Source organism: Thunnus albacares, chromosome 16, assembly GCF_914725855.1.
Source record: "Thunnus albacares chromosome 16, fThuAlb1.1, whole genome shotgun sequence".
Taxonomy (NCBI): domain Eukaryota; kingdom Metazoa; phylum Chordata; class Actinopteri; order Scombriformes; family Scombridae; genus Thunnus; species Thunnus albacares.
In genome coordinates this window covers 14,128,303-14,155,967 of record NC_058121.1, presented here as the reverse complement: position 1 = coordinate 14,155,967, position 27,665 = coordinate 14,128,303, and the positions used below count along the sequence as shown (strand labels likewise).

The 27,665-nt window shown below is 41.5% G+C and overlaps 1 protein-coding gene across 5 annotated transcripts; it reads right to left on the bottom strand.

Annotated features, from left to right (window-relative positions):
* Positions 1 to 11: 11 nt before the first annotated feature.
* Positions 12 to 27,170, bottom strand: ppp1r13bb (protein phosphatase 1, regulatory subunit 13Bb). 5 transcript variants are annotated; one of them, XM_044377045.1, is made up of 19 exons: positions 26,831 to 27,170; positions 26,375 to 26,544; positions 17,972 to 18,119; positions 16,875 to 16,994; positions 15,295 to 15,365; positions 11,101 to 11,202; positions 9,254 to 9,428; positions 8,954 to 9,153; positions 8,667 to 8,831; positions 8,321 to 8,513; positions 7,706 to 7,834; positions 5,466 to 5,593; positions 4,903 to 5,347; positions 3,194 to 3,990; positions 2,961 to 3,098; positions 2,747 to 2,880; positions 2,486 to 2,652; positions 2,126 to 2,325; positions 12 to 1,038 (listed from the first exon to the last, which is right to left on the bottom strand). In XM_044377045.1, the coding sequence occupies exons 2-19, from the start codon at positions 26,381 to 26,383 to the stop codon at positions 997 to 999; spliced, it is 3,363 nt and encodes a 1,120-aa protein (XP_044232980.1). In that variant the 5' UTR covers positions 26,384 to 26,544; positions 26,831 to 27,170; the 3' UTR covers positions 12 to 996. The 5 variants fall into 5 exon arrangements, with proteins under 5 accessions (XP_044232980.1, XP_044232981.1, XP_044232983.1 ...); XM_044377046.1 differs by having other exon boundaries at positions 8,691 to 8,831; XM_044377048.1 differs by lacking the exon at positions 7,706 to 7,834 and having other exon boundaries at positions 26,831 to 27,169.
* Between the last annotated feature and the right edge of the window lie 495 nt (positions 27,171 to 27,665).

Sequence of the window (27,665 nt, the reverse complement as noted above, 5' to 3'; positions counted from 1 at the left end):
CGAAGTCTTACTTAAAATTGGTAGGCGCTTTAAGTTTATTAATCTTCGTAACACACAACAACAACACTCCTGCATCCAGATTTAGCATTTTGAACAGAATGACACTGAATAAACAAAGTCTTGCAATGGTGTTCATGAAATACAATTTACAACAAACTGTGAATTTGTGAGTCAATCGATATTCATCTTTTCTTTAATACATTTGCTTTGTTCTGACTGGGCTGTGTAGTGAATACTGAGGATTTACAACATTTTCTGCTCCACAAGAATATCTAGAAGAACTTAAAAATCAACTGCCTGGAGCTGTTAATCATTACCAATAGCAGCAAATCAATTGATTATCTCACTCAACAATTCTGCAAGGTCTTACAGAGTAATAGAATTTAAATAGTTGGATCTATATTCATCTTTGGTGGATAGAGTACAGTAAAATCAAACACAAAAATCTCACTAGAGCATGTTTTTCTGCCTTAGGGTTTTTTGTGCAAGGGGCTCAAATTGGCAATTAAAAAGAAAAAAAACATTTTTTGATATTTTCCAGTTACTTTATAGTGTCATGTAAACCAGTACCACCATTAAGGGATGGAAATGGTTGAAGAGGTGTGCAAAAAATACTGAGACAAGGTTAGTGTTTTATTCTTCAAGTTGATGTCTGTTACAGAGCTGACACTGAATTGGGGTAAAAATCAAGTTGGGGCAATGACAGCAACAGGTTGAAAGGTGGGTGGGGTGGGGGGGTCAGGATGGAGTGGTTTAAGAGATTTTCGCATTTGGAGTGCTTGTGTTTCGCTGTGTGTGCGTCTATGTATGTGTGTAAATAAAGAGTGTCAAGAGTTCGGTGCCCACTGCTTCAGAAAAAAAAACAAACGGATTTTGTGAGAAGCACGAGGCCAGGAGAGATTATGGCCATGGGGAGAAGATGGAGCACCAGGCTCCTTTGTTCTCTTGGGTTTGTCACTAGTCCAGCTGTTGGCCAGAGGTCAGCGGAGTGGGACACTATGCCAAGGAGCGCTGACGAGGCTTGATCCTAGGATAGAGCTGCAAAGAGATTCAAACAGAAAGAAGAGAGACTTTTAATATGAATGATTTCACTTCAATTTGTTAGCATTTACCTGTCATTGACACCTTTAACAGCTACACAATAAACCAGATTCATTGACTTTCCAATATTATCAACCTTTTGCCAACCAGAATTTACTCGTATTGCAATTATTACTTAATAATTTGTCAGAATCTACAGTGTTGCATCTGTAATTTTAATGCAGCTGTGGTGCTTTGGACAATAATTCTAGTTTTGTCTCATATATGTTGCTGGTTGGGTCTTGTTATGTTTAAAGTTGAGGTTCTGATGTTAAAAATTCTTTTAATTATTATATAATCATTACTTTTAAAGCGTCTGGACTACATTTAGTTTAATTATAGATAACCTTAAGACTAAATTACTATGTTTATAGATATGTTTGCAGTGATGGCAATTTCCTTGTTGTGGTGGTGCAACACTGCTAAATGAATAGAGGATCTAAATAAATTTAACACAATTTTCAGTTATTTTGCCAATTACTTCCTCAATTAATTGTTTTCTCTGTAAAATTTTAAAAAGTTCAGAGAAATGCTCATCAAAATTTCCCAGAGCAGAAGAAAAAATATTCATATGACTAGATTTGACCTAACAGTCCTAATATTGTTGGTCCAAATACAAATGTTTAAGTACTAAAAGGATGGTCATAGTGACCTCTTCAAATGTGTTGTTTTGTCTGACCAACAGTCCAAGGATAGATACCTCGAGATGTTTCATTTACAATGATATAAAACAGAAAGAAGCAGGAAATGCAAAGCAAATGTTTGGCATTTTTGCTTGGAAAGACAAAACACTTAGCTGATAATCAAAAATAGTTGGCAATTAATTTTCTACTGTACTGTCATACATCAGGCTAAACAAATCAGAACATGGGAAAATAAATGTTACGCACTGATGGATTAAAAAAGAATCCATATTACATTTATAGTCAACAATATAAATGTTGTCTTGTCTTACAAATGACAACTTCTTAAGTTTTGTTATTTCCCTACAGGAAAACTGATTAAAACTAATGGAAATTGGACAAATTTTATATTCTGTTGTTACCCCCAGCAGGTTGCGGGGTACGTAGCCCTCGTTGTCCTCAAGCCGTGCCCACCACCACTCTGTTTCATTGTCATCCTGTCGTCGTAGAATGGTGATGGCATCCCCCTCGCTGAAGGACAGCTCGTCCGCATTCTGAGCTTCGTAATCCCACAAAACGTACACTGTCCCCTTGTTCATTACACCCAACTTCTCCTGAACACCTGCACAAAAAAGTCCAAAACAGACTGTCAGGACAGAGTGTATCATAACAATTGTTATTTTCACTTTTTGCAATAACCATTCAGGGTTGGATTGTTATTTTCGTTTTGAAGTGAACGAGTCCCTGTAGCAGAGTAGTGTCCTGACAGTGTTGATAATTACCGTATAGGAATTGGGAGCACTGGATGTAGCCCTCTTCCATTTCCTCACACTTATCTGCAGCCGTCTCCACGTCACTAATGGTGCTGGCAAAGATGGCTGCCCCCGACTCGACCAGCAACTTGCAGAGATGAACACTGTTGCAGGAGGCGGCGCAGTGGAGTGGAGTCCTGTTCGAGCAAAGACAAGCAGGAAAACACAGAGACATGAACACAGTGATCAAAATAATCAAACAACCTTGGTGTTGGAGAACTTGGGACTCACCATCCATCACTGTCTGCAGCGTTGACGTTCACACCAAAATCCAGCAGGAACTTGACTATGTGGTGATGTCCTGCACACACGGCGTTGTGAAGGGGTGTGATGCCCTCATCATTGGGAGTGCTGGGATTCTCCACCTGGAAAAGAGAATGATGAATATATATCCAAAATGCAAATATGCACTAAATTAAACTAGACGTACACAGGAGCAACATACCTCATAGATGATCCTCTGGACAAGGTCAAACTCTCCCTCCAATGAGGCATCCAGCAGGAGAGCCAGAGGGTTGAACTTCACTCTGAAGCCGTGGCCGGTGCGCTCAGAGTCGGGCTTCTTCAGGTTTGTGCGCTTCTCCTGTAATGATGAAGAGAAGAAACAAGACTTTATTCATTGAAAATACTTCAGATGTAACTCTACAAATGTAATAATAGTAAGTTTGTGTGTCTCACCAGGGGTTGTGAAAGCACCGTGCCGCTCTCCTCTGGAGTGCTGACCTCGGGTACAGGGCTGGGCAGCAAAGCCTCAGAGCTTCCTACATTGTTGTTGTTGTCGTCCTCCTCCTCCTCCTCAGGTCCCTCTGCTTCGGCCGGGTCCACAAGTCCTTCTGGTGGTGAGGGCAATGGCTGGTTGTCATTAGCGTCAGTAGGTGGAGGTGGAACCTCAGATTCCAGCTCATCTGCCCCGGGCGGTGGTGGTAGCAGCGTCTCAGATGGAAGGTTGCCATTGTCTGTATCAGCCACAGAGTCACCTCCCAGATAACCGGGAGGATTGGCTGGCTGATAAAATGGTGTTCCATTACCGGCACCGTTACCACCTCCTGATCCACCGACTCCGTTTCCCTCTATGCCTCCTGCAAGAGTGTTGAATCTCTGGTAGAGCAGTTTCTGGATGTTGGGCCCGCTGGGGCCCTCTGGCTCGGTGATGGAGCTGCGCTTCTTTAGGGGTCTCGGAGCGTTGGCCAGCTTTTTACGGAGCACCTCAAGGTCGGCATCACTTTGGTAGCGCAGCGGGGAGTGTACCATGGGTGTTAGCTTAGTGGGGCTGAGTGGTCGTGGAATGTTCTCCACACTGGGAGGAGGCGCTGAGGGCTCCAGGTGCTGGAAGCCCTCGTGATCATCCATTTCACCATCAAACATGTCCTCGCCACCAGGTGGGCCTTGGAGCAATGGGAAGGCCCCTCCAGCCTGGATGAAAGGCAGGGGCGAGGGAGGTGTCGAGCTGGGCGGGAGAACAGGCTTCCCGTATACTAGAGATGGCACAAGAAAGTTTGTGGAGTTAAATGTGAAGACATGAAAAAAAAAACCATCCACAGTGAGATTAGCACTGTAAGCAATCATTATTTTCTTTACTGATTATTCTATCAATAATTTTAAGAATAAAATGAATTGATTGTCAGTTAGATGGTCAGTGAAAATTGCTTGAATTTTCCAGACCTCAATATGACTTCAAATGTATTGTTTTGTAAACCCAAAGGTGACAATGAATCAAGGAAAAGTAGGAAAAGATCCTCATATGTTAGAAGCTGCAACCAGATAATGTTTACCTGATACATGATCCAAAAAGAATAATCAAACATCTAAATTATTCTGTTTCTGCCACATAAACAATTTTTGCACTTAAGACTATGAACTAACTGACTAATGGATACTTTCAAATAACTAAAGTATATTTACCAGAGTGTGCTTGTTTGCTCAGTTGTATATATTTTTTTAATTTATCTACTTTATCCAATTATCTTTTTTTACAGTCTTGTATTTGCTCTTTACTGGGCAACAAGTGTTGCTGTCCACTTACTTTATTTGTATTTCTTTTGTTTATCATATGTAACTATGTCCATACACCTCTTTGAGGAGTTCTTGTTGAATAGAAAAAAAGTCTCAAAGTCTAAAAGATAAATCAACTAATTGTTTCAGCAATAACTGTCATAATTTAAGATGTATGGTAAATGTGGAAATTACTGTCTGCTGTAACTTCATAAAATGCTCATGGGCCACATAACCATTTTATCAATTTTTATCTAAGAAGGCAAAATGGGATCTACTAAGTGGCAGCAATACTGAAAGAGACACTTTTTCACATTAAAGAACATAATCCAGTGATTCTTCCAACAATCAAATCATCCCATCATGAAATCAGTCTCTTTCTGCTCAGCTCTTACCTGCTTTGAGAGCAGGCTTGAGTGGCTGACTCTTTGGTGCCGCCTGCTGGAGGTACATGTGATAGATGGAGCTGGAGTTCATGGTAGCTGGGCCCTTACGGGGCGACTGAGGCCGTGATCCTCTGTCTGGAATGAAGGGGCGTACTGCCACGGCTGGAGGGGGATCAAGCCGCTCGCTCAGCCCAGGAGGGAAGAGCGGTGCATTTGGCTGGAAGGTGGGGCTCGGCGGCACTGAGATACGCTGCTGGATCTGCTGGGAGGATGAGCCTGTGGAGGGGGGGACGCGGGGCCAGGCGGGAGCTGGCGGGTTCGGGAGCGGGCGAGGAGGTGGTGCGTCCTTGCGGCGGTCCAAGGAGCTGGCTGAGGTTGCGGAGGTGAGGTGAGAGCCGTAGGGAGGCGGCTGTGGCTTGGGTATGGCAGGGGAGGCCATTTTGGAGTCTAGCACCTATGAAGAAGCATAAAAAACACATTATTTTCTTTTTTGATGACACCAGGAGGTTAACAGCTACAAACAATGAACATCCTTGTGTGCATTAAAGGGGATTTGAAGAAAAAACACTAACCTTTTCTGCACTTGGAGCAACAGGGGAGGGAGGGCTCTTGCCCTGGGTGTCAGTCCCTGAGTCTCTTCTCTCAGGAGGCTTTAGAGATGTGCTGGTCTTGCCTACAGTAGGCCAACCAGTATCATTAGCTACAACACAAACATGACAAAGTAAGTGTGTTGCAGAGGAAAAAAGTGGTATGAACTAAGTAAGTCTCTTTTACAACTCAGGGTAGTGACAAAGCATGTCCACCAGATCCAGGTCAAAATGGTAATATTTTTATATTTTTAATAACTGAAGTGTTACTGATTCATCGCATCAAGTGAAACAACTGGAACTGGAGTATGCATAATGTTTTATACACACACTGCACATACATTTTTACCATTTTGACCTAGGATTGGTGTTAAACGGAGGGTTCAGGATTTTGAAAAGCGTATCCTATTAACCAGAAACCATTATGAGACATTCAAACACCCTCATCGCATCTAAAAAAAAAAGACATCACAAATTCCTGCAAAAAGCTCTGTATCTCCAACATTAACATTTAAAATATTCATGATGGTCAGGTCAATTTTTACATCTTTTTAAAAATTCTGTGTTCAAGGTCTGCACGATCTTAAACATGAGCTCATGAAATTACTATTCATACATTCAAAGAGCAATGTGTGTGTTTCTTTGCTCTTGTACAAAGACTGGATTATGCAGGTTGTTAATTTATCAAAAATACCACAAACTAAACGTTTCAAGAGGGGCTATTGATCAATAGGACAAAAATCCTGAGCCTTCACTTCACAGCAATGATGGGAATGAATGTATCTGCATTAGTATTTTACTACTGTGCTTCTATTTAGTCATGTAGTGTTTTAATTTAGCTACTTTTGGTAATTAAATTGGGAGCTAGCAGACAATTCAGGGATGGGCAGCAAGAAACTAATATAATACAACTAATGTCTGTGCTGTTAATTTTCAAGACTTAACTGATTTCTTACAAAAAAAACCTATGAAGAATATGTGCTTGATTGAAAAATGCTTCATCAGACAGTAAGGATAGGGTGAAAAGAAAGAGGATGGAAAAAGAAAGATGACAAAACAACAGTAACAGGTGTCGTACAATACAACAGAAAGCAATTTGAATAATACGACTGACTTATAAATAAACCCAAAGGTCTCTGTGGCAAATTTACCAACATGTTCTCTAATACCTATGTTTTGATGTTAATTAGCCAACATACATGGTTCACTGAATGATTTCTTGTGAAGTTCTAGCTTTAGATTTAATTTACAGAAATGATAAACTAGCAGAGACAGTTCAACAGACACTAACCAGAGTCTATAAGGAATCAGACTGATCTGGGTCTTCACAGATTATTAGGAGTAACAGCTGCTAAGTGAATCCAATGATACTTTAACATGAACAAGTTTAATTCCTTGTCATGTAAAGTGCTTGGTCACTGTGAGAAAATGGCGTGAAGGTTATAGTTTGGTAGACGGGGGATGTTACAAAATAAGCACTAAGCCCAAATATTTTGGACTGCTTTGCATGAGTAAATTTAAGAGGCACTCGACTATTTGAACCTTCTCAGAAGTACACGAACGCACACGGGATCAGCAGCGCTTCGTCATTGACACTTTCCTCATACGAGGCACGATGTAAATTGTGATAAAGGGTGTAAAATTTCTGCAGATGGCAGCAAAGTGTTTCAAGATGGCAGCGCACTGACTTTGACGTCATTAGCCAATCCACAGAGGAAACACTTTAAATGAAATGTCAACATGTACTCATGCCAGATTATGAAAAAACTGGCTCAGTACTGTACTGGCAGGGGAGCTTAATGACGCCAAACGAGGCTGCCTCTGCCAGTCAGCGATTGTTCGAGTTAAGCAGGCACAGATGCTCATCTCCTCCTCAGATTCCACAGCTGTGCATGTAAGCTTCATTTTGTCTGAGACTAGAGGAGAAAATCAGTCCCATTACTTATAAAGATTATCAGTTTTGTGGTGTATGAAAACATCCATAGGTGATTAGAGTGTAATGACTGGTGTGATTAGGCCAAACCCATTCTTTGGAATCTGAAATTCCCAGCCAATTTAAGAAACAAGCATTTTTTTTTAAAGATTTAAATAAGATTATAGGACTGTGATAAGACACGGCTGCAGTTTGGAGTAAAATGCAGAGCATGCTGAGGACCCTGTGCTTTAATTGAGAGAGAAGGTTCAGAAGGTGCCATCCCTCTGCTTATGCAGCACTGTGCACTCACGGGACGTGCCGTCAGAGCCAGAGGAGGCTCCAGGGCCCGGGTGTGATTCTGGAAGGGACGGGGGTACCGGGTCCACAACGATGTCTAAATCAGACACCTTCCAAGGGCCGGGAGGCTTTCGCACACCGTCTGCCCCAGGAAACGTTGACCCCACCCCACACCCAGTGAAAACAGAGACATTACAAAGACACATGAGAGGAGAGAAATAGGGAGGTAATCACAGTATACACGACACAGGAAGAGAGTGAGGTTAGAGAGGAAGGAAAAATGAAACCACGGAAATCAAGTCCAGGCGGAGAGTTAACTGAGAAGTCAGGTATGAAGGAGACAGTTTAACAGTAGGGCCCACGATTTAATTCACAAGCTGTTCATGCAAGATGTGTTAAATGTGTAGTGGTGTAAGACTCCATGTCTTCAAGATACTCTGTGACTGAAACAAGCAACAACCTCCACATCTACTTTTCTACTAACTGTTCATGTTCTTGCTGTATTAATGAGAGAATAAACACATAAAAGAGAGAAAATGACTACATTTCTTTTAAATTAAAGCTAATAATATTCACTTCTACACTAATGCTACCTCACTGTAGATAGTTGGGGTTTTTTTTGACCAACCTGACTTGGCGCGGCCGAGGTTGGCCTGGTTATTTACGCCCAGAGTCTGAGGCTTCAGAGGGTCAGGTGGTATGTTGTAGCCCCCTTCCTGTCGGCCCGGCACAGGGACTTGGATGTACGGCCCGACAGCAGCAACACGCCCCAGAGTCCCGGGAGCTGGCTGTGGGGAGGGAGGCCCGTTTGCTCTGTTTAGCTATAAAGAGGAGAGTCAGAATCGTTTTTAATGTTAAAAGTGTTGAAAGAGAAATCAACATGAACAGGGATATAAAGGAGTACTGATTTCAATAGTATTTCAAAGAGGTTCACAGCAGCTGAACTTGTGTGTGTTGAGCGTTCCTAGTCTTACAGGAAGGTTCTCTTTTTGACGTGCCTCAGCTTTTTTCTTGTAGAGGCGTTCCCGCAGCTCGCTGATGCGCTTGTCCATGAGTGTCACTTCCATGTTGCGCTTGTTCAGAAGCTCCTTCTGTTGCTGCAGCTTGCTGTTTTGCTCGTGGTTCAACTTGTTCCGGATCTGAGGATGATAAATGTGGTGTAAAGCAGAAAACAGATTCACTAGCGCTCAAGAGTGATGAAAAACAGTGAAAACTATAAAAGCATCCGTCAGGCATCGCTTGTATTTGCACTGTGCTGTACCTGAAGCTCCTGGTAGAGTTTGCGGAGTTCTAAGGCTGCGGCGCCAGTCACTTGGCCACCCAGGGATGTCTGTATGCCGTTGAGCTTTCCCCTCCGCAGGTCCTCCAGCTGCAGACTAAGCTGCTCCACCCTCAGCATGGCCGTCTGTAACTCTGCTTGCTTCTCTTGGAACAGGCCGCTAACCTGCTCAATCTCTGCCGCTGTGTGTGAAAAACCATAATCTCACTGTTCGGTGAACTCATATGAAAGATAAACAGTGTAATAATGGAAGACTTTTGTGCGTATTGTGCGTATACATACACAGGTTGCCATTGATGACCTTGCTGTAGTCCACTTGGCCCCTCATTGCCCGAATCTTCTTGAGCTTCGCCTCTTGGCTCTCCACGCGTTCCTTCAGCCTCTGCAGCTTCTCGCTCTCTGAAACGGTTTGCTGTTGACGCCGCTCCTGCTGCTTCAGGTAACGCAAACGTTGCTCCTTCAGAGAGAGAGAGAGAGAGAGACATTTCATGGGTAAAGAAGTGCACTATGACTTCTAACTTTAGTAACAGTGCAAAGAGTCTCAACAACACTGCTTCTGCAAGTTTGAAAAGAAAGGACAAATACTGCTAAAAATTGTGTGAAAATGGCGGAATTGGTGATGAATTATTTGGTGATCAGTAAGTAGACCCTCAGCTGCTCTATTCTGTTCTTCCTCAGTCAGAACCATAGATGAATATAAAACCACCAGGACACCACACCACAGATTTCACAGCTACAGATATCTATGTGACACATAAACCGAAAAGTAGGCTAAATCTTTCTACTGTACACGCTTAATGAAATGCTACGCTGTCTCAAGACTGTCTGAAGGCTGATAAAAGGGTCAGATGACTTCATATCTCTACCCAACTGAGAACTGCTCCAGTTTAGGTCCTAAAATAGGAGATGACAGGCGCAGGTTTCCAAATGACTGCGGGGCTTCGAGTGGGCCTACTTTTCAGACACCACAACAAAGCCAATAAATAGTCTTTCTATCTGCGGGTCTACAGTGGGCTTCTTCTTGCCTGACCGATCAGCACTGCGGTCAGACTGTGTTAATGTACTGAAAAGTCACAGAGAGTGACGAGGTAGACTGGTTACGTGGAGATTGTTGCCAAGTGCTCATGTTCCTTCCGTTACAAGAGGAAATCTTGACATTACAAATTCTCAAAGTGTTGGTGGACTAAAAAAACCAACATAAAAACATTCTTTAATGATTACTGATAAGAGGGAGTCGATTAAGAAGGACCTAACTGGTTAGCGAGAGGTAGCAACCTTAGCTTTTAACATGCTAAATAATTAACAGGCTTGAGTAAACCTGTGAGTGACTGAAGTATGAATTCTGACAGACCAGACAATCCTGGCACCGTGACTCAGAGACCCCATCTCATTTGTTACGTAACTGTTTGCCTGTGTTTCAGGTCACGGTGGGACTCTTTGGATCAACGGTAGTCTCTCTCAGAAAGAAAGCCTCAAAACTGAACATACTTGACCTGTAATGTCAGAGCAAGTTCACACAGCTCATGGAAATACATTCGATTACAAGAAATATTATTTAAAGCTGCGTGAGATGGAACTTTAACAAAGAGTTTCCCATCCCTTCTAAATATGATGGTGCAGATTTGGTCTGTTTGCCTAAAATAAAATTCTGATGTGAAGGATACTGTAATGAACTGGATGTTTACAGAAAAAAATTAAACTATCCTCTTAACTGCAGCAGCCAAGTGTTCAGTCCAGACACAAACGGACGTCCATCAAATCCAGTAAAAAGACAAAATTTAGGTTTTATGGAATATACCTTTTACTGGCACAATTTCTTCATCATTTTGTTTTTAATTTGACATTCAAAAACAATCTAAGCTGTAGACAGTATTGTAGCTTGTTGTGAACTTCCTGTGTAGAGTTACCTGTGTATCCCAGTGACAACCTACAATAGTGAAGTATTCCAGGGATGTCAGATTACTACAGCGTGTTATTTTGTAAGTGAGAAGCATATTTTTTCACGTCCCCGGCTGTGGACATTTGATGCAGGTCATCCCTCCCTCTCACTCTCTCTCTGTCTCCCCACAAAACGATTTTGAAAAAACAAAAATGAAAGAAACATAAAATCAATGGAGACAGGATGCTACCTTTGCAACAAGCATCTGCTGCTGAGCCTCGATTTGCTGCTGCTGCCGTGTGGCCATCTCCTGCAGCTCTGAAAGCGTGAGCTCCACACGCTGATTCCCGACCTACACACACACACCCACACACACACACACACACAAAGGAGAACGAACAGGTCAGTACATTAACATTTCTAAAAATCTGAGCAGGGTGGCCTGGCTTTTGTCTTGTTAGAAGCCTTATTGTCTTCAAAGACCTGACTTGCTCAATGGGAGCTGTACCGTGATACTTTCGAGGGATACACAAATCTGCCTCTGGTGAAGACAACTTTTAGTTGCTCTGGGTAAAAACTAAAAGTTGAATAGTTACTTCTTTTTTTTCCCCATCAGTGGTGCCTAATGCCTCGAGAATCCATGGGCGCCCTTGCAATGTCATGTATCCATGTATGTCATGGATCTTATTAATATACACATGTGAATTATGTTTTAAAAGCACTTTTAAAACAAATAAGAGAGGATATATGTGGCATAAAAAGTTATATAAGATAAAAACATTACATAAAGAAAAAAAAACACAAAAACAAAGTACAAAGAAACATGTTACGCTAACAGCCACTGCAGAGATGATTTTAAAAGATGCCAGAGGGTCAAACAGCAAGACACTTAACAGACAGCAGTGAGAGTCGGGCACTCCTTCCTCTACAGCAAAGCCCTGAATATCATCATGATGGGACGTTAATTGCGACGTGAGCAGGGGATTCAAGGTTTCACATCGCATCACATGGGGAAGAGAATATTGAGCTGTAAAAGTGAAGCTTTCACCAGACAAAGAACGTTGAATTGAACAGAGAGCACATAAACACCACAAGACTATTTTGTTACGACATTTAAAATTGTTTAATAATGATTTAATATTGTTTAATATCCGGTTGGATTTCCAGCAAACTCCCTCTGAATTCCTCTCTGGTAGCCTTTAGATCCAAAAGGAATGAAATAAAGAACAGATTGTGTTCACTGTTCATTTTGCCATAGTAAGTGGAGCTGCAATGGTTGTTTTAATTATTGGGTCAATCTGCTGATTATTCTCTATTAATTGATTAATTGTTTGGTCTATATAATGCCAAAAAATACTTTTTACAATTACAATTTCATAAAGCCCAAGATGATGTCACCAAATTGCTTGTTTTGTCCAACTAACAGTCCCAAACCTAAAGATATTCAGTTCACTATCACAAAAGAGAAAGAGAAGCAGCAAATCCTCACAACTGATAATGTTTGGCATTTTTATCTCAAAAAATGACTTACACAATCAATCGATTACCAAAATAGACGCAAATTTATCTCTTATTAAAACCTCACGCAACCAAAAACTTTAAAGTTAACGTTCATACAAATATAGACCAATCTGAGACGACGACAGCCTGAAGCAACCATTAACTGTTAGCTATTTTCACACAAGCTAAGTACAAGTAACAGTAAAATTGGCTGTGCTGAAAATGCAGCCATGCTAGCAGTTCTGTGAAGCTGTACTTTCACACAGCGGAGCTTTGAGCTAAATGCTAACATGCTCACACATACAACGCTAGCATCGATGTTTTGAAGATATGTTTACCATGCCCAAAAGCTTAGTTTAGTGTGTTAGCATGCTAACATATGCTAATTAGCACAAAACAGTACAGCTGGGTCTGTTTGAATGTTGCTCATTTGGAAGATATTTATTTAATCAAAAATCAAAGTATTGGACAAACTGTAATTTTGACCTTTTTACAACTCATTAAGACTAAAAAATGGTTCATCTCCAGAAACCGTTTTACTGAATTTTCCTTCTTGAGCCAAATATTAGCAACCATGTGTTATATAAGAGCTCACAGAAGAAAGAAGACTCTCACATTCAGCTCTGTCTTTCCCCCCCAAACTGTTTTTATACACATTTCTGACTTTCTTAAAAGCAGTTTCTACAGTCAACATACTGGCAGACTATTCTTCAATAAAACAGCATACTGAATGAGCGGTGAATACAGTCCTCTGAACTACAAGCGGCATTGAAATGCTGAAGTACTGCTAAGACTTTGCCTTTAGGAAGTGTTTTCAAAGAAGGAGGAGAGACGAGACGATGCAGGAAATGTCATTGTCTTTGAGAAATGAAGAATATCTGTGTGGATAGAGCGCTCTTTAAATCTGAAGAGAATAACAAGAGGAATAAAAATAATATATAAGTTTAAATATATGTTATGTTCATTGTATGTTCATAATTTTATTGATATTGATCCTAAACATGCAAATAAAAAGCTGCAAACATAAAAAAGTCCAGGTTAAATAAACATGACACGCAAAGGGAAAGAATACCGTATGCATTTCTCTTCCTCGATTCAAAAAGGAAGACATTTTTGCAACTCATCTTGTCCGAATTAAACATTTCAGGGAATGATTGTGAAATAAGACAACAGAAGCATAAATCATCTCATCTCCAGCAGGGATACTGCCCATCTTCAGCTTGTGTTTCCCTACCTGGCATTTGTTAAGGCATTTGGATATGAGGATGTCTACAAAGACTCGGGAAGGGGGTCGGGGGGTAGGGGCGGATGAGGTGACTCAACCGAGGCTGAGATGAGGGAAGCGGGGGAGGCCACTAGCACACACAGCTCCACGCTCAAATGCACTCAGGCAACGCCGCATCAGTGACAATTCACCCGAGGGAGAAACCGACACACACACACGCACACACACCCTAAGACAGTGATGAAGAGGGAGTTGGAGAAACACCCTACCGAGCAGCAGACCACAAAGGGAGAGAGAGAGAGCAGCCACAGCCTCACTCATGGCGGATGTATTCTTATTACAGTACTACTACTATCACCCTCTACATTATGCATAGATTTGAACATATCTGATAAATTGGCTAAAACGATCAGCAGGATAATGTTTAAAGAACCTGGTTATTTATAACGATTATTCATGCCAGAACACGTTATGGACACATTAAATATTTTCAATTCCAACGGGCAGGTTAAACTAAATGTTTCAACACTGTCAATATGATGTCATCATTAATTGCAGAAGCTAAAATCGTGCTATAAAAAAATGAGATGAAAATGCGTAGCGATCATCGACACGTTCCCCCCGGGGCACCTCTGCTCTTTACGAAGCAGTGTCCCTCTCGGAGGAAGATCAGCTCTGCTTGGTGCAGAGAAAGCCCCCAGGGTTTGGGCAGCAGCCCATGGAAAAGCCAAAGCAATGATCCTCTTAGGGGCCGTTATATCATCCAGCAGCCTGACTAATATAATCCTCTAAATCAGATATTAGGAAGAAACTCAGACACAAATGAGCCTCGGCACATAGCCAGCCATGCAGCTGATCACGTTTTCCTCTTTAAACGAACAATTTGCGACGATACTATAGTCGTTGGTTGTTGCTCGTCGTGGCGTGATGTGGCTTAAAACAAAGAAGAGTCGATTAATAACTGAATTTCTAGATCCATAAATATATATATATATATCCCTTAAACACAAACAGAGTAAAGAACAGGTGTGGATTTTGAGGAGGAATGGCTTCTGGGTGCTCTTGTGCAACGCTGCTACAATCTTTTTTTTTTTTTTTTTAAACAAAAAAAAAAATCCCTCCATCTCCTGCTGCGCTGGATGCTTCCCTCCGCCCTTAAGGTTGAATTAGTTTTGATTCCTTGACCGCAACACTTTCCTATTGTGAAATCTGGGACAGATGGTGGGAGAGAGACAGAGAGAGAGAGGATGCCACGCCAGAGGCTGCTCTTATCAGACTCATTCACATCTCCAAACACACACACACACACACACACACATCCTAAAGCTAGAGAAGAACAAACACAGCAACGGGTACACAGCAATACTGCCAGTATTTCCCCCTTACTGCCAATATTACTGCTCCATTTCCAGACACACTGGTGGGGAAATACTGTCAGTGTGTCTGGAAATGGAGCCGTCCTGTAACACTCTTACTGTCCAACACTGGCTTCAATCTCAAATCTGCACGTAACCACAGATAGCGAACTTCACATCAGTAGATTACAGTCTGAGCTTGTCTTGAAATCATCAGGGCTAACGTGAAGAATGACTTCCCTTGTTTGTATAAACTTCAAACAGCTTTCGTTCTAACCCTGATTCATCTGCTGACTTACAACAGGCTGTATTGCGAGCACGTTTCTATTTTAACATCATCTAGATAACGCTAATTAAGTCTCACCCCATTCTCGTTGTGCTTCTCTCCAGTGTTTCCACTTCTACGACTCGTCTGCTCCTGAGACTGCTGACTCCCTGCAAAAAAAAAAAAAAACAGAAGAGAGACAGTCACCATCACAAACACCGGCAGGAAGGAGACACACGCGCTGCAATTTACACAAGTGCGGGCAGACAAGCGCAGTGCAGATTCAGAGGCAGCAACCATTGTCAGGTATAGTTTGAAAATTCACTGACATAATTGAACATGACAGAATGGATTTAAGAACTGGGACAGGCACTGCTGACTAAAGCCACCTGACTCAAAGGTTGTTTTTTTTTATAAGAAAGGCTTGATGGAAAGACTTTAACTTTAGATTTAAAACTTCACACTTCTGTTACATCTTTAAAAAATAACAAAAAAAACAGGATATCCTGGTGGTACCTTCACTTCAAAAATACACTTTCTTGCTCCAAATTGATCTCACCTGAATCACAGTCAGTGAGTTTCTTAAAGATCTACCACCTGTTAGCTTTGTGTCTACTTCACCTTTATATATATAAAGTACTGTGCAAAAGTTTTAGGCACCTTAGATGTTTAGAGTCTTATCCATTATGCAATACCATCAGGGAGGTGTCTGATCGGTCCCAAAATTTATTCATGACATGACAATGACCACCAGCATACAGCTAGAGTCATAAAGAACAGATGGTTTGGCCCCCACAGAGCCCTGATCTCAACATCATGAAGTCACTCTGGGATTACATGAAGAAGCACCTGAGACGGCCTAAATAATAAATCCACAGAAGAACATTCTTTCTCCAGGATGGTTACAACAACCTACCTGCAAGTTACCATGAAAAACTGTTCAAGGAGAACTGGTGCTGTTTTAAAGGTAAAGCTGCTCACAGCAAATATTGATTTCATTTAGGTTTCTGCTGTTTACTCAACTTCATAAGAAGTTAATTGATAAATTAAAACAATTTATAGCAATATTTGTGTAAGCATTCTCACTTTACTTTTAGTGCCGAAAACTTTTGAACAGTACTGTATATATATGAACCCATCTACACTGACATTTAAACATTGGTATTAATGTGTCTCAGTGAGTCTCTGATCTTGTGCTTGAGCTGGTTTCAGTGATCAATTTTAAGCACTGACACATTTTACACCTGGTGTTTTATGTGGCTATGTTCCAAATACAATAGCACAACATTAATATTAACGCCGTGTGTGTGTGTGTGAATATAGAGAGATGATTTATTCCTTCGGCATGCCCCATCAAGCTTCAATTAAACTTCATCCTACAGAGGCTGTGAAACTGTTTGTGCTGTTATATCCTGGCTCAAAGAAAACACACGTGGCTTGTGGTTTCAAGATTTATCTAAACATACGACAGCTGAAACTAAAGTGGCCATAAGTAACATCAGTGGTATGTGATGTGAAAGTAAAAGGGAGAAACACTGACTTGACACCAGCATCTATAGCTGAGCAGCCAGACAGTATAGGTGTCAGGAAATCCCTGACACCCCTTGACTCCATCCCCCTTGGGAGGGAGGGGGGGGGGGGGTGGACACTGAGAGAGGTGACGCTCTGACGACACTCACCTTGATCGCTGCTCTCAGTTGGCGAATCTTCGTGCCGGAGGAAGAACTTGACCTCTTGTTTCCGTGGCCCCCATTTCTGCAGATGTTCATACATCATGTGCTCGAAGGGGATCGCTCGTTCTGCAGAGACAGTCGAGTCACGAAAACAAGAGGACTGACATGTTAGACTCATTTGTCAGTATGTCAGAGGAAAAATAAAAACTCTATACTGGAAAAAGTTGCGATAACATTAAGGAAAAAAAACATCCTTAAATAACAGATCTGAGCCACTTCTTGCTTTCATGTTGATGTGTTAACAGCGTGTGTCTTGGATTAGCTTTCCGAAATGAAAATAAGCCATTAGATCTTTAGGAAAACTGTGATAACCACGGGCTGAATAGTTTTCGTATTTCAAGAGGACGGCACTCTGTGGACAAAAAGAGAACAAGAGACAAAGAGACTGAGACAAAGACAGAGAGGTTTTAGGAGGTTCGGGGGGGGTGGGGGGGGGGGGGGGCAGACGGCTGCATTGTCAGCCACTAGCCGAACACGATTGCATAACGCGGGTTAATAAAGCCCTCGGCTGGGATGTTGTTTTCAACAGGGGAGTGGCCCCTCAGCAAAAATGCTGATAACACCGGGTGTGTCAGCACGAGGACGGTGATGGGAGCAAATCGTTTCGACCATGTTGAATCTGTTGTGACAGTGCTGTGGACTGTACCAGCATGTAACCCCTTTTTCCGTCATACAAATTTGTACTTTAAGTGAATTATTATAACCTGGTGGGAATAGGAACATGTATTTCTTTCTTTCTGTGAAACTTGCTTTCACTTGTGGACTATCCATGACTGATTTCTTTCTGCTCAGGTAGTCATGCACGGCCCTGCTCAACACCTGAACGTACTTTGACAGAGCGCTTGTTTTCAGATGAACGTTTTCTTACTTCACCTTCACGGATTAATACATTAACTGCTTCTTTCCTCTTTAACAAGGCATGTTCCCCACCAGAAAACCAGCACTCACAATTCTGAGATTCGTGGGCGTATCGTGCACTGCGACAAATAAACAGTCTCTTATTCTCGATAACAGGCGGCTCTCAACTTAGACGCTCGTCTTACCGTTGCCTCTCCAGACCTCAGCCAGGTGGCAGCCGCTCTCGCCGGGCTCTTTGCAGAACTCGACGACGTCGCGGCACGTCGTCTCAGGAGTGATGGGCACCTCGGTCACAGCCTGTTCCCCATCGCTGAGGTACACCGTCAGTATCATCTGAGGAGTAGAGGAATAATAACAGTCAAGGGCGGTGGGGGGTGACATGTGAAAGAGCAGATTTAATGATTCTGTTGGAAAAATGAGTTGTTGTGACAGGAAGAATGAAATAAACAGTACAAAAAAACATGAAAAAAGTGGCAGATCACACTGACAGAAATTAAGACTTGCAGATAGTATTACAAGACATGAGAAAGTGTAATTTGTCTGACGGTGTAATTTGAGGGTGAAGCTTAACCCACTCTGGCGTTGTACAAAGCCCAGTGTGCTGACGCCACATTTCGCTGTCCACCGGCCTCGACTGTTAGTCTGAGCTGCTGGTGGACTCATGCCTGTGCCTGCCACAGTGCTGTTAACTATGATTAGGCCCTACTTTAGCGTTAAACACACACACAGCTTGGACTGGGAGTTAAAGACATAGCAGTACATGCCCCCACACGCTTCTGTCTGTACTCACATAGAAGCAGTAAAAGCAGAGATCACACGCTGCTTTCTCAGCTCTTAACAAACAACATTCAAGACATGTTGAATCTGTGGCTGTCTGAGGATTTTTCCTAACATCTATCCAAAATATCAACCTTTCTTAATGTGTGCTGGGCTAAATGTTGTAGATGCAGCATCTTCAAACTAAAGCTCACCAGCGAGGTAAAGTTCAGAGGGCTTCAAGTGCTCCTTTATACCCTCAACTATCAGACTGCATAGTAAGAGGCTGACAAGGCAAAATCCCTGCATATGTATATGGGATCTTTGGACTAATCTATAAAAGGTACTGTCAGCATGTCTTCAGCTTGAAAACTAGGGATGAAATAATTGGCCAATTTATCAATGAGCCGCTTGACAGAATAATGTGATTGTGATAATCAAGTAATCATTTAGGTGTGATAGATTATTAAATGCAACAAATACCTTTTCTGTTACATCATTGTAAACTGATTACTTTGGGTTTTCTGCTGTTGTTTAGTCAAAATAAGCTCTTTTTAAAACATAACTTTGGGTCTAGAGAACTCATAACTTGGGTATTAGTCATTAAAGACAAATATCTCCAGACGTGTTGTAAGAGAAAACACTCTGCTTGGAATAACAATATGTGTCTATATTTTTTTTCCACAAAAAAAGTCCCATTACCTCATTGAAAAATCCAGAGTCAATGAATATGCAAATATTTTTCATTTCAAAAGGTTAACTGCTGGACACAAGATGTCTCCTCCTTCACTGTAAAGTTCATTGTCAGTGTTTGTGCTCTGAAAGCTTCAAGTTTCCACATCACACTTGTATTTTGCGTACTGGACCACAATTAACCTCAAAACTGCTGTGATGTCACAAGTCCTGCTTGTGGGCTCGTACGCCCCTTAAACTCTGACTTTCACTGAACTCAGAGAAACTTTCTTCAGCAGATGAAAGTGAAAACAGCCGTGTAGTGTCAAACTCTGCACATACATCAACCAAATGAAGTGAGAAGAAGTAAAACACATTTTTGAGTGGAGGGGGACTTTAAGTCTTGGCTTTATATCGGCTTAATAATAAAAAAAGTTGGAAAAAAAATTGTAGCACTAATGTATTTATGTTCATCCCAATCTGATTATGAGTGCATTAAAGTGTCTTACACAATGTCATTTACTGTAACGTATGTGCCACTTGTCCATTGGCACTTGTGTTGTTTGTGCATCTTAAAGGACCAGTGTGTAAGATTTAGTGGCATCTAGCAGTGAGGCTGCAGATTGCAACTAACTGAATACAACTTCCCTCACCCTCCTCTCCCAAGCGTGTAGGAGAACCTCCGGTGGCTGTGAAACTCGTGAAAAACGCAAAAGGCCCTCTCTAGAGCCAGTGTTTGGTTTGTCCGCTCTGGGCTACTGTAGAAACATGGCGGTGCAACATGGCGGGCTCCGTGGAAGAGGACCCACCGCCTATGTAGATATAAAGGGCTCATTCCAAGATAACAAAAACACAACAGCTCTTATACGCTAATTAAAACATACTTATGAAGATTATTTTCCATTTCTGCCAAGTCTGTTCCGCTAGATGCCACTAAATTCTACACACTGCACCTTTAATCCTGACATTACCTGGAACTGGGAGATCATTTATTGTAATATGAACAACCCCTGTTGGGTATTTGTCATGCTTCACTGTTTTACAACACTGAAGCATAGAGGATGTAATTCAGTTTTTGACACTAAGACAGACAGTTCCTTTAATCTCCAAGTAAAACACACAGACACACACACACACACACACCCAAATCCTCATGCATATTCAGTGTTACCTCTAAAGGAGGAAAGCTGGAAGAAGACACACACACACACACAAAAGAAAATCCTAAAATCCAGATGTTCCAAGCAGATAAAAACATATCTAAGAAGATTCAGTCTTTGCAAAGTACCGACTCACTGGGTTAAATACTTCTGCAAGGCATAAAAAAGAAAAAAAAAAAAAACTACTGATAATCCATTTTGACTTTCGGTTGTAAAATGTGAAAACGCAGAAAAACATTTTCAAAATTAGATGACTCGATTCTGGGTAAACAACTTTCTGGATCCTATGATGAGATTAATCAAAATTTTGGTTGAATAAAGGCCAACATGCAGGATGAGAGGTGCAGTGGAGCTCTCTACACTCTGACCTTTTCCTTTTGGCAAAAAAAGAAAAGTTATGTTCTTATCATCATGTTGAACTCAGATATTCAATATAATAGATGTGACGATGTTTCCTATCCGTCTTGTTAAGGCCAGCAGAGTTAATTAAGCTTTTACTTCTTTGCTCACGTCATTCCTGTTTGGAGAAGTGAGAACATGCCAAAAGGATTGAAATATTACGGCATATCTACAGGATATCTTTTTCCCTCCGCAGTGGCTGGCAGATTTTTATTGTTTTTTGTGGCACAAAGCACTCTAGGAGGTTGAGGTGTGTCTTCCTGTTTCATTTGACAAGCCTCACTTTTTTATGTCACAAAATAAAAACAGGACTGTTAAGAGGTCAAAGAATAAAGAGTGGAGAGAACCAAAATGGAAAAGATACGTATAACAAAAGCCAGGAGTGTTTGAAGGATGTTTAAAATGTGGGGAAAATGTTTGAAAAGAGGGCGAGTTAGACGTAAGTTCAGCTGGATGTCAGTAAACAGAGTTGAAGAAGCAAATCTGGATTCCTTATGTTTTTGTATCCTGCTTTTTTTTTCAACCTGCTCAACATTGGACTGTTTTTCTACATGCTTTAAAGGCTGGATGAACATCCATTACAGAGACAACTTATAGCTGCACAAACTTTAATAGAGCTGCATTGATTAGTTGATTAATCGATTGGTCGATTGACAGCAGAAAGAAAGAACAAGACATTTGAAGTAATCGACTTGGGTTGTGGGAAATTATAACGGACATTTTTCACTATTTCCTGATATTTCACAGACAAAATGATTAATCAAGGAAATATTTGGAAGATTAATTGATAATGAAAATAATCGTTACTTGCAGCCCTGAACAATACAAGTTGCAGACCGCAATGATAATGAACAATCTAAATAATCAAGAAAGATAAGGACCAACAGCTACACCGCTTTGTTTACATATCACTCACAATGTCAAACTATAGTCAATAAAAAACTGCAACAATGAAACAACACCTGAAATCTGAACCTCACCATACAGTCTGACACATATTAAATCTATCAGCTGAAATAGTTCACATATGCACAGTTTAGTAGACACTTAGATGCAAATTGCACTGAAGGTCCACCAGTGTTATAACTGAACTTGTGTCCCCAGGGTGCATTTGTAGTGCTTCAATAACTGCCACCGAGCTATAGATCATGACTCCAGGAGTTTCCTGAAGACAAAGTGACTCATCGTTTTAATGATGCAACTGTGTGATTCATTGACATTTTCTGCGGCAGCCTCAACTGAAACAATATGATTATTTGTGCTTGGGAGCCTCTGAGACTTTACTCAGCTGATTATGTGCCCGACTACAATTCAGACACTCACAGATTTCATCATCCATCTATAAATTCGTGCTGCTGTTTTTTTTCTGGTCCAATGCAGAGATGCACTGGTAATGAATGTCATCTTTGTGACCTGATAAACAAGAGCATTAACGCAAGAAAAATACTAAAAAAAAATGGGGGAAGAATCTGAAAAAACATTGCAGTAAGTATGCTGGAGACTAGTTATAGCCACATTTTACTGACAGATAATTACTTTGCTAATCCCCAAGGGATACTGGAGTGCAACAAGCTGCATAATAAGATACAACATAGTGCAGGAATAAAAAATAGTGGATACAAAACAGCCCAGTATGCTCGGCAACAACATCAGTTTGAACGCTGATAAGACTGGTGCCATTATTTGAATTTGCTCCGGTGGAAATCACTCTGTTTGACAGTAGAGCTCAATTAAAGGAAAACATGTAAGAAAATGTAAATAAAGTTGAATATTTGGCCCATCATAAGCTGCAGTTTTACAATTTAGTAACCTATCATTGCCTACAGTATACTAAATTTCCTCCAGAGCATGTCAAAACAAACCTTCACAAGCTTTTCTTGAATAATCTGGACACAGATTACTAAATTTCAAGGCTCAATCAATCAAATTTGGTTAAACTGACCGCAGAGGGCCAACACAGAATACTGTCAAATATATCTTGACATCAACACAAATTCAAAAAAATCACGTGTGACGGCAAAGCAAACAGAAACCCCAGCAGTCCAGCTGACTGACCGCTAGAGAAATACCAACCGCCCTCACTAAGTTGCGTCTGCCCATGTTCTTGGCTCTTTTGACCGCCCTCCGTTTCTTCCTGATCTCCTTCTTTGGTGGCCGGTGGTGCTCCTTCGCCCAAATGGGGTTCTCCTTGGACAGGCTAACAAGGCCACGTAACACTATAGTCACAAACCTCTTCATCATAGCACTCCTGCTTTTGCAGGCGTGAGACTGAATCGTTACGCCATCCCGAGCAGACCTCTGAAACCGACAGCGGTGCGTGCGTTAGAAAAAGTGCTGCAGAGGAGACTTGGGAGGAAAAAACACTTGCTGTGTGTGTGTGTAATTCGGGGAGGGAGGGGAAGGGAGAGAGAGCTAGAGAGAAACAAACAGAGAGAGAGAGAGGGAGAGAGAGAGGGAGTCACAAGGGTGGTGGGTGTGAGTGGAGGAGGGTGTCTTTCTATTGGTAAAGTGTCCCTGGGTTGTGCTGGCGGCTGAAACACCAGCGACTCCCTGCTAATGAGAGTAGTTTGGCCCACAGCTGCGACTGGCAGGCAGATCAGGCCGCTATTATGTAGAGTCAAGAAAGTGGATGTGGAAAAGTGTAACATGGCCAGAGACATACAGTGTCGCTCTCGCCTGATGCATGATGCTACAGCGGGTACATCTGGTGATGGAGCATTCATCATTTTACTTCTAAGAGGAAAAGGGATGCTTGGCTGGCCTGATGCCTAGCAGGATGACTCCAACAGTCATTTCTTCTCACCAATCCAGTCACTCATTTACTCACAAAGAGGTATCCACAAAGAAGAAAAAAAAAAGAGCAAGGAGGACACTGCTTTCCGAAAGCACAAAGTCTCACTAAAAGAAGAGAAAAGTGCACCTGACAACTTCCTGTAGCTGCTGTAAATATGTCCCAAAGTTGACATATTTAAATTGATTGTTTTGTACAAAACCCAAAGACAGAAGCAAAACAAACCAATAAATATTCACATTTAAGATGCCACAACCAGTGACATTTTGGTATTTCTGCTTTTTAAAATGACTTAAAAATCAATGAAGTAAATTAATCACTGAAGTAGTTGCCAATAATTTTTATTAATCAACTAGTCATTTCAGCTCTAATAAATAAAACCTTTTGCAAACATAATATGACAAAAATGCATATAAACAGTAGGGCTGCAACTAACCGTTCTATATTTTCATTATCGATTAATCTGTCGATTATTTTCTCAGTTAATCGATGTTGTTTGGTCCAGAAAATGTCAGAAAATGGTGAAAAATGTCAATCAATGTTTCCCACAGCCCAAGGTGACATCTTCAAATGTCTTGTTTTGTCCACAACAGTCTGAAATCCAAAAGATATTCAGTTTACTGTCATAGAAGACTAAAGAAACCAGAAAATATTCACATTTAAGAAGCTGGAATCAGAGAATTTGGACTTTTTTTTCTTAAAAAATGACTCAAAACGATGAATCGATCATCAGAATAGTTGCCAACTAATCGATTAATCATTACAGCTCTAATGAACAGTAAAATAATTAAAACCAATACAAGCTCAAACATGTGCAGCTTCTGGGTAAACAATCTGATGACTCGTGATTCTCATGATTTCGTTTCGTCTGTTCAGAGACAAACACGGAAATGGCTCGAGACCAACAACCCGTACAGCAGCTAAATCCAAGGCTGCCGCTCACTGGGACACGACAAGGTTGTCTTTGACATTCTTGAACTAATTTAATGCAGCTCAAATATGCCAAACACTGCCCATCTGGGTAAAATGGCACTGAACCATACAGAGGAAAGATGGGGAAATGGCGTGACAAATGATGTGGAACAAACTGAAAAGTCTGACCAGCCTGGGTTTTTTTCCGAAAGCTGAATAAAGATCTGTTTTATAAGCGGAATAACCCAAATTATAACTACACTCGCTTTGCTATTACAGACTAACATATTCTTATTTCTTACTAACAGAAAAAAAATACTATGTCTACATATGTCCCTTTGACTGAAAGCTGTCTAAAGCGCATTAGAGGAAGGCATTAAAAAAGTCTAATTAATAATGTATACTTCAACCAACAAAAGAAGGATATCTAGCAGGCTTGAACAGGTGGGAGTTGTTAAATAAATCAATAACTGACTCTTGAGTTTTAGAAAAGGGGCTCAACAGTAACAGTCACATCCATAAAATCCCTGATATCTTCCTTTTTTAACGGCAGTGTGCTTTATGCTATAAGTGCGTGCCATTTTCAACCAGCACGCTTCCAAAAATGAGAAACCAACAATAAGATGCAATGTTTACTTTTCCTGTAAGTCACGTTCTGCCCAGCTCCACTGTGTGAGATTAATGCCACTTGACAATCTACTCAGCTCAAAAGTTCCCCTTAACAACAGAGCATTAGTCGACGCAGCCACACAGACCTAGATCTGCCAAGGTCTCATTGGCTGCTGGAGTCACGCGAGAACCCAGAGCAGGGGCTGCTCTCTGCTCGACTGGCTCTTTGACTCTGATAGCCTCGTTGGTGCCACGGGGTACAAACGTCCACCGAGGCCACCGTCGCAGTCAATCCCGTGAACACCGCGGCCGCAGCAAATATGCTGTTACCGTGTGCTCCTGGAAACTTACAAGCCACTCGTGAAGACGTGCTTATGAAGCAATTTGCAGGACTGAAAAAAGGTACAAGTTAACGTGATTCTGGAGAGATAACCGGCCAAGAGTGAATCATCTCTGTTTATGATGACACCTAACTGAACCTTCTGTAAACTTATCTTTGCGTCTGAGTTACATGTCCCCCTCCCTGAAGGCCAAAGGGGACTATTATCACTTTCCACACAATTGCATTATGGGCACTAAAGATAACAAAAGAGGTCCCAACAAAGCGCTGCTGGAATAGGGTTACCATTCAGGTATTCTATTCTTTGCAATGTCCTGCATCTTGAACAATAACACCAACAACAGAATGAAAATAGTTATTTAGCCTGCGGTACCTACAGCAATAATCATTATTTAGTTTCACACAAATGTATTATTTTATGACAACTCTACAGGGAGGACAGAAGGTGTGAAGCTGATCTGTCCCATTTTAGTTGCTCAATACTGCATATTTGTTACTGTAACATCTTAAACCTGTGAAAAAAAACACTTTATTCCATGTGTTAAAAGCGTTTAAACTTCAAAGCCTCTTTCATCAAGTTATGACTAGTACTGTTTACATTTCACCTTCCTTACATTTTTGTCATTGTAACCATCATGTCCTGCAGCTATGAACTCAGGTCGCACAGATACTGTACAAGTAAAGCTTTTCATTTCTTGAGGGCAACAATATGCAGTCGTACAGATCTTCTGTATAGATAAGATGTGTGGAAAACTATGTGTTTAAATGTGGATTTAAAGGGAGGTGCAGTTTACTCATTATTCAATAGTCAGTCCAATAAATAAGTGAAGAAACTGACCTTTAAACATGGGAGGGTGAATTTACCATCTACATTAACTCAACCTGTATGATCAAAGTGATGACATCTGTTTGAGATATGAGAACAAGGGGTGTGTTTGGGCGCACTTACCGGCATCATATTGGCAGCTCTGGCAGGTCAAAACTAGAGGTGCATCGGCAAGCTGGCTCTCGGCTCTCCCGATAATCTTCAATGGCAGAGTCAACAGAGACCCACCTTGCTAGTGATGGGCTCTGGTTACTCTAATGTGACAACCAACTGGGCCTCAGTCCTCTCTCTCTCTGTGAACCACAAACAGAGAAATTGTTTAAGAGTGTGGTAAAAATTGAACACTATGAAGGTAGCTGACGAATGCTCGCCAAAAATAACATGCACTGTTATCAGCCGCAAACTGGTGTTAATTTAAATGGCCCAGGCGTGGCTCTGAGCAGCAGCTGCTGCTGCTGCTGCTACAAACAAGCCGATGGTTAGCCAGCCAGTGCTCGCAAAGCAACGCTGAAACGAGTCAAAACACATGAAATGCAACGACTTGCTATTACTAAGCAATGACATACTAATTACACTCACCAATGTCAGAGGCAACTCATTGTTTCATGGACTAAATCTCAGCTACGCTACTGTTAAAGGCACGCAGCTGACCGAAGCAGCTGTCAGCCAGCCAGCCAGCTAGCGTCCTCTCGGTGAGGTGTTAGCCGTGTTAGCTGCTTTCAGAGGCGGCTAAAGGGCGATCTCTCCGCTCTCGTCGGTCCTTTCTTTAGCTTGCATCGGTTGTACATGAGCACAAGCTGTCGATGGTAGCGTGTCTCACGGAAACGAAAGGGAATAAGTGTCCATCCAGATTGACTAGCTCGTTTTTTTACGGACGCAGTGAATCATCGTTGGCTAGCTAGCCCAGGCTGGAAAATACAAATATCTGGAATCCAGTTGTTGACGGCGGGAGGGGCGGGGTTACACCGCGGGAGGGGCGGGGTTACACCAACAGCAGCGAGAGTGTCACGTTAACGTAGAATGTGAAGAATCCAACATCCCCGCCTGCTGTTACTATGTTAGGACACCGGCTCATCAACCTGCACCTGGAGAGTATATTGTTGTTTCTGATGCACCCCCACAGGTAATATCTTCAGTTTTTAAAGAAATTAACATCATTAACTCCAAGCACATTTTTATTGGAGATATTGATATTCAGAATAAACCATGTAGTCACAGACCTTCTGCAACAAAATTCTTTTGGTCTTCAGTCATGGGTGATTTACAGTGGAAAAAAGCTTGTTTTATTACAGTGTTTTACATTGAATTTACCCTCAAAAAGAGGTTTTGGAAAGATTTAGGCTAAATATAGACTATGCCTGTGTTTTCTGTAATTCAGATAGATGACAATATTTGTTTTTTTTTCACTGTGCTC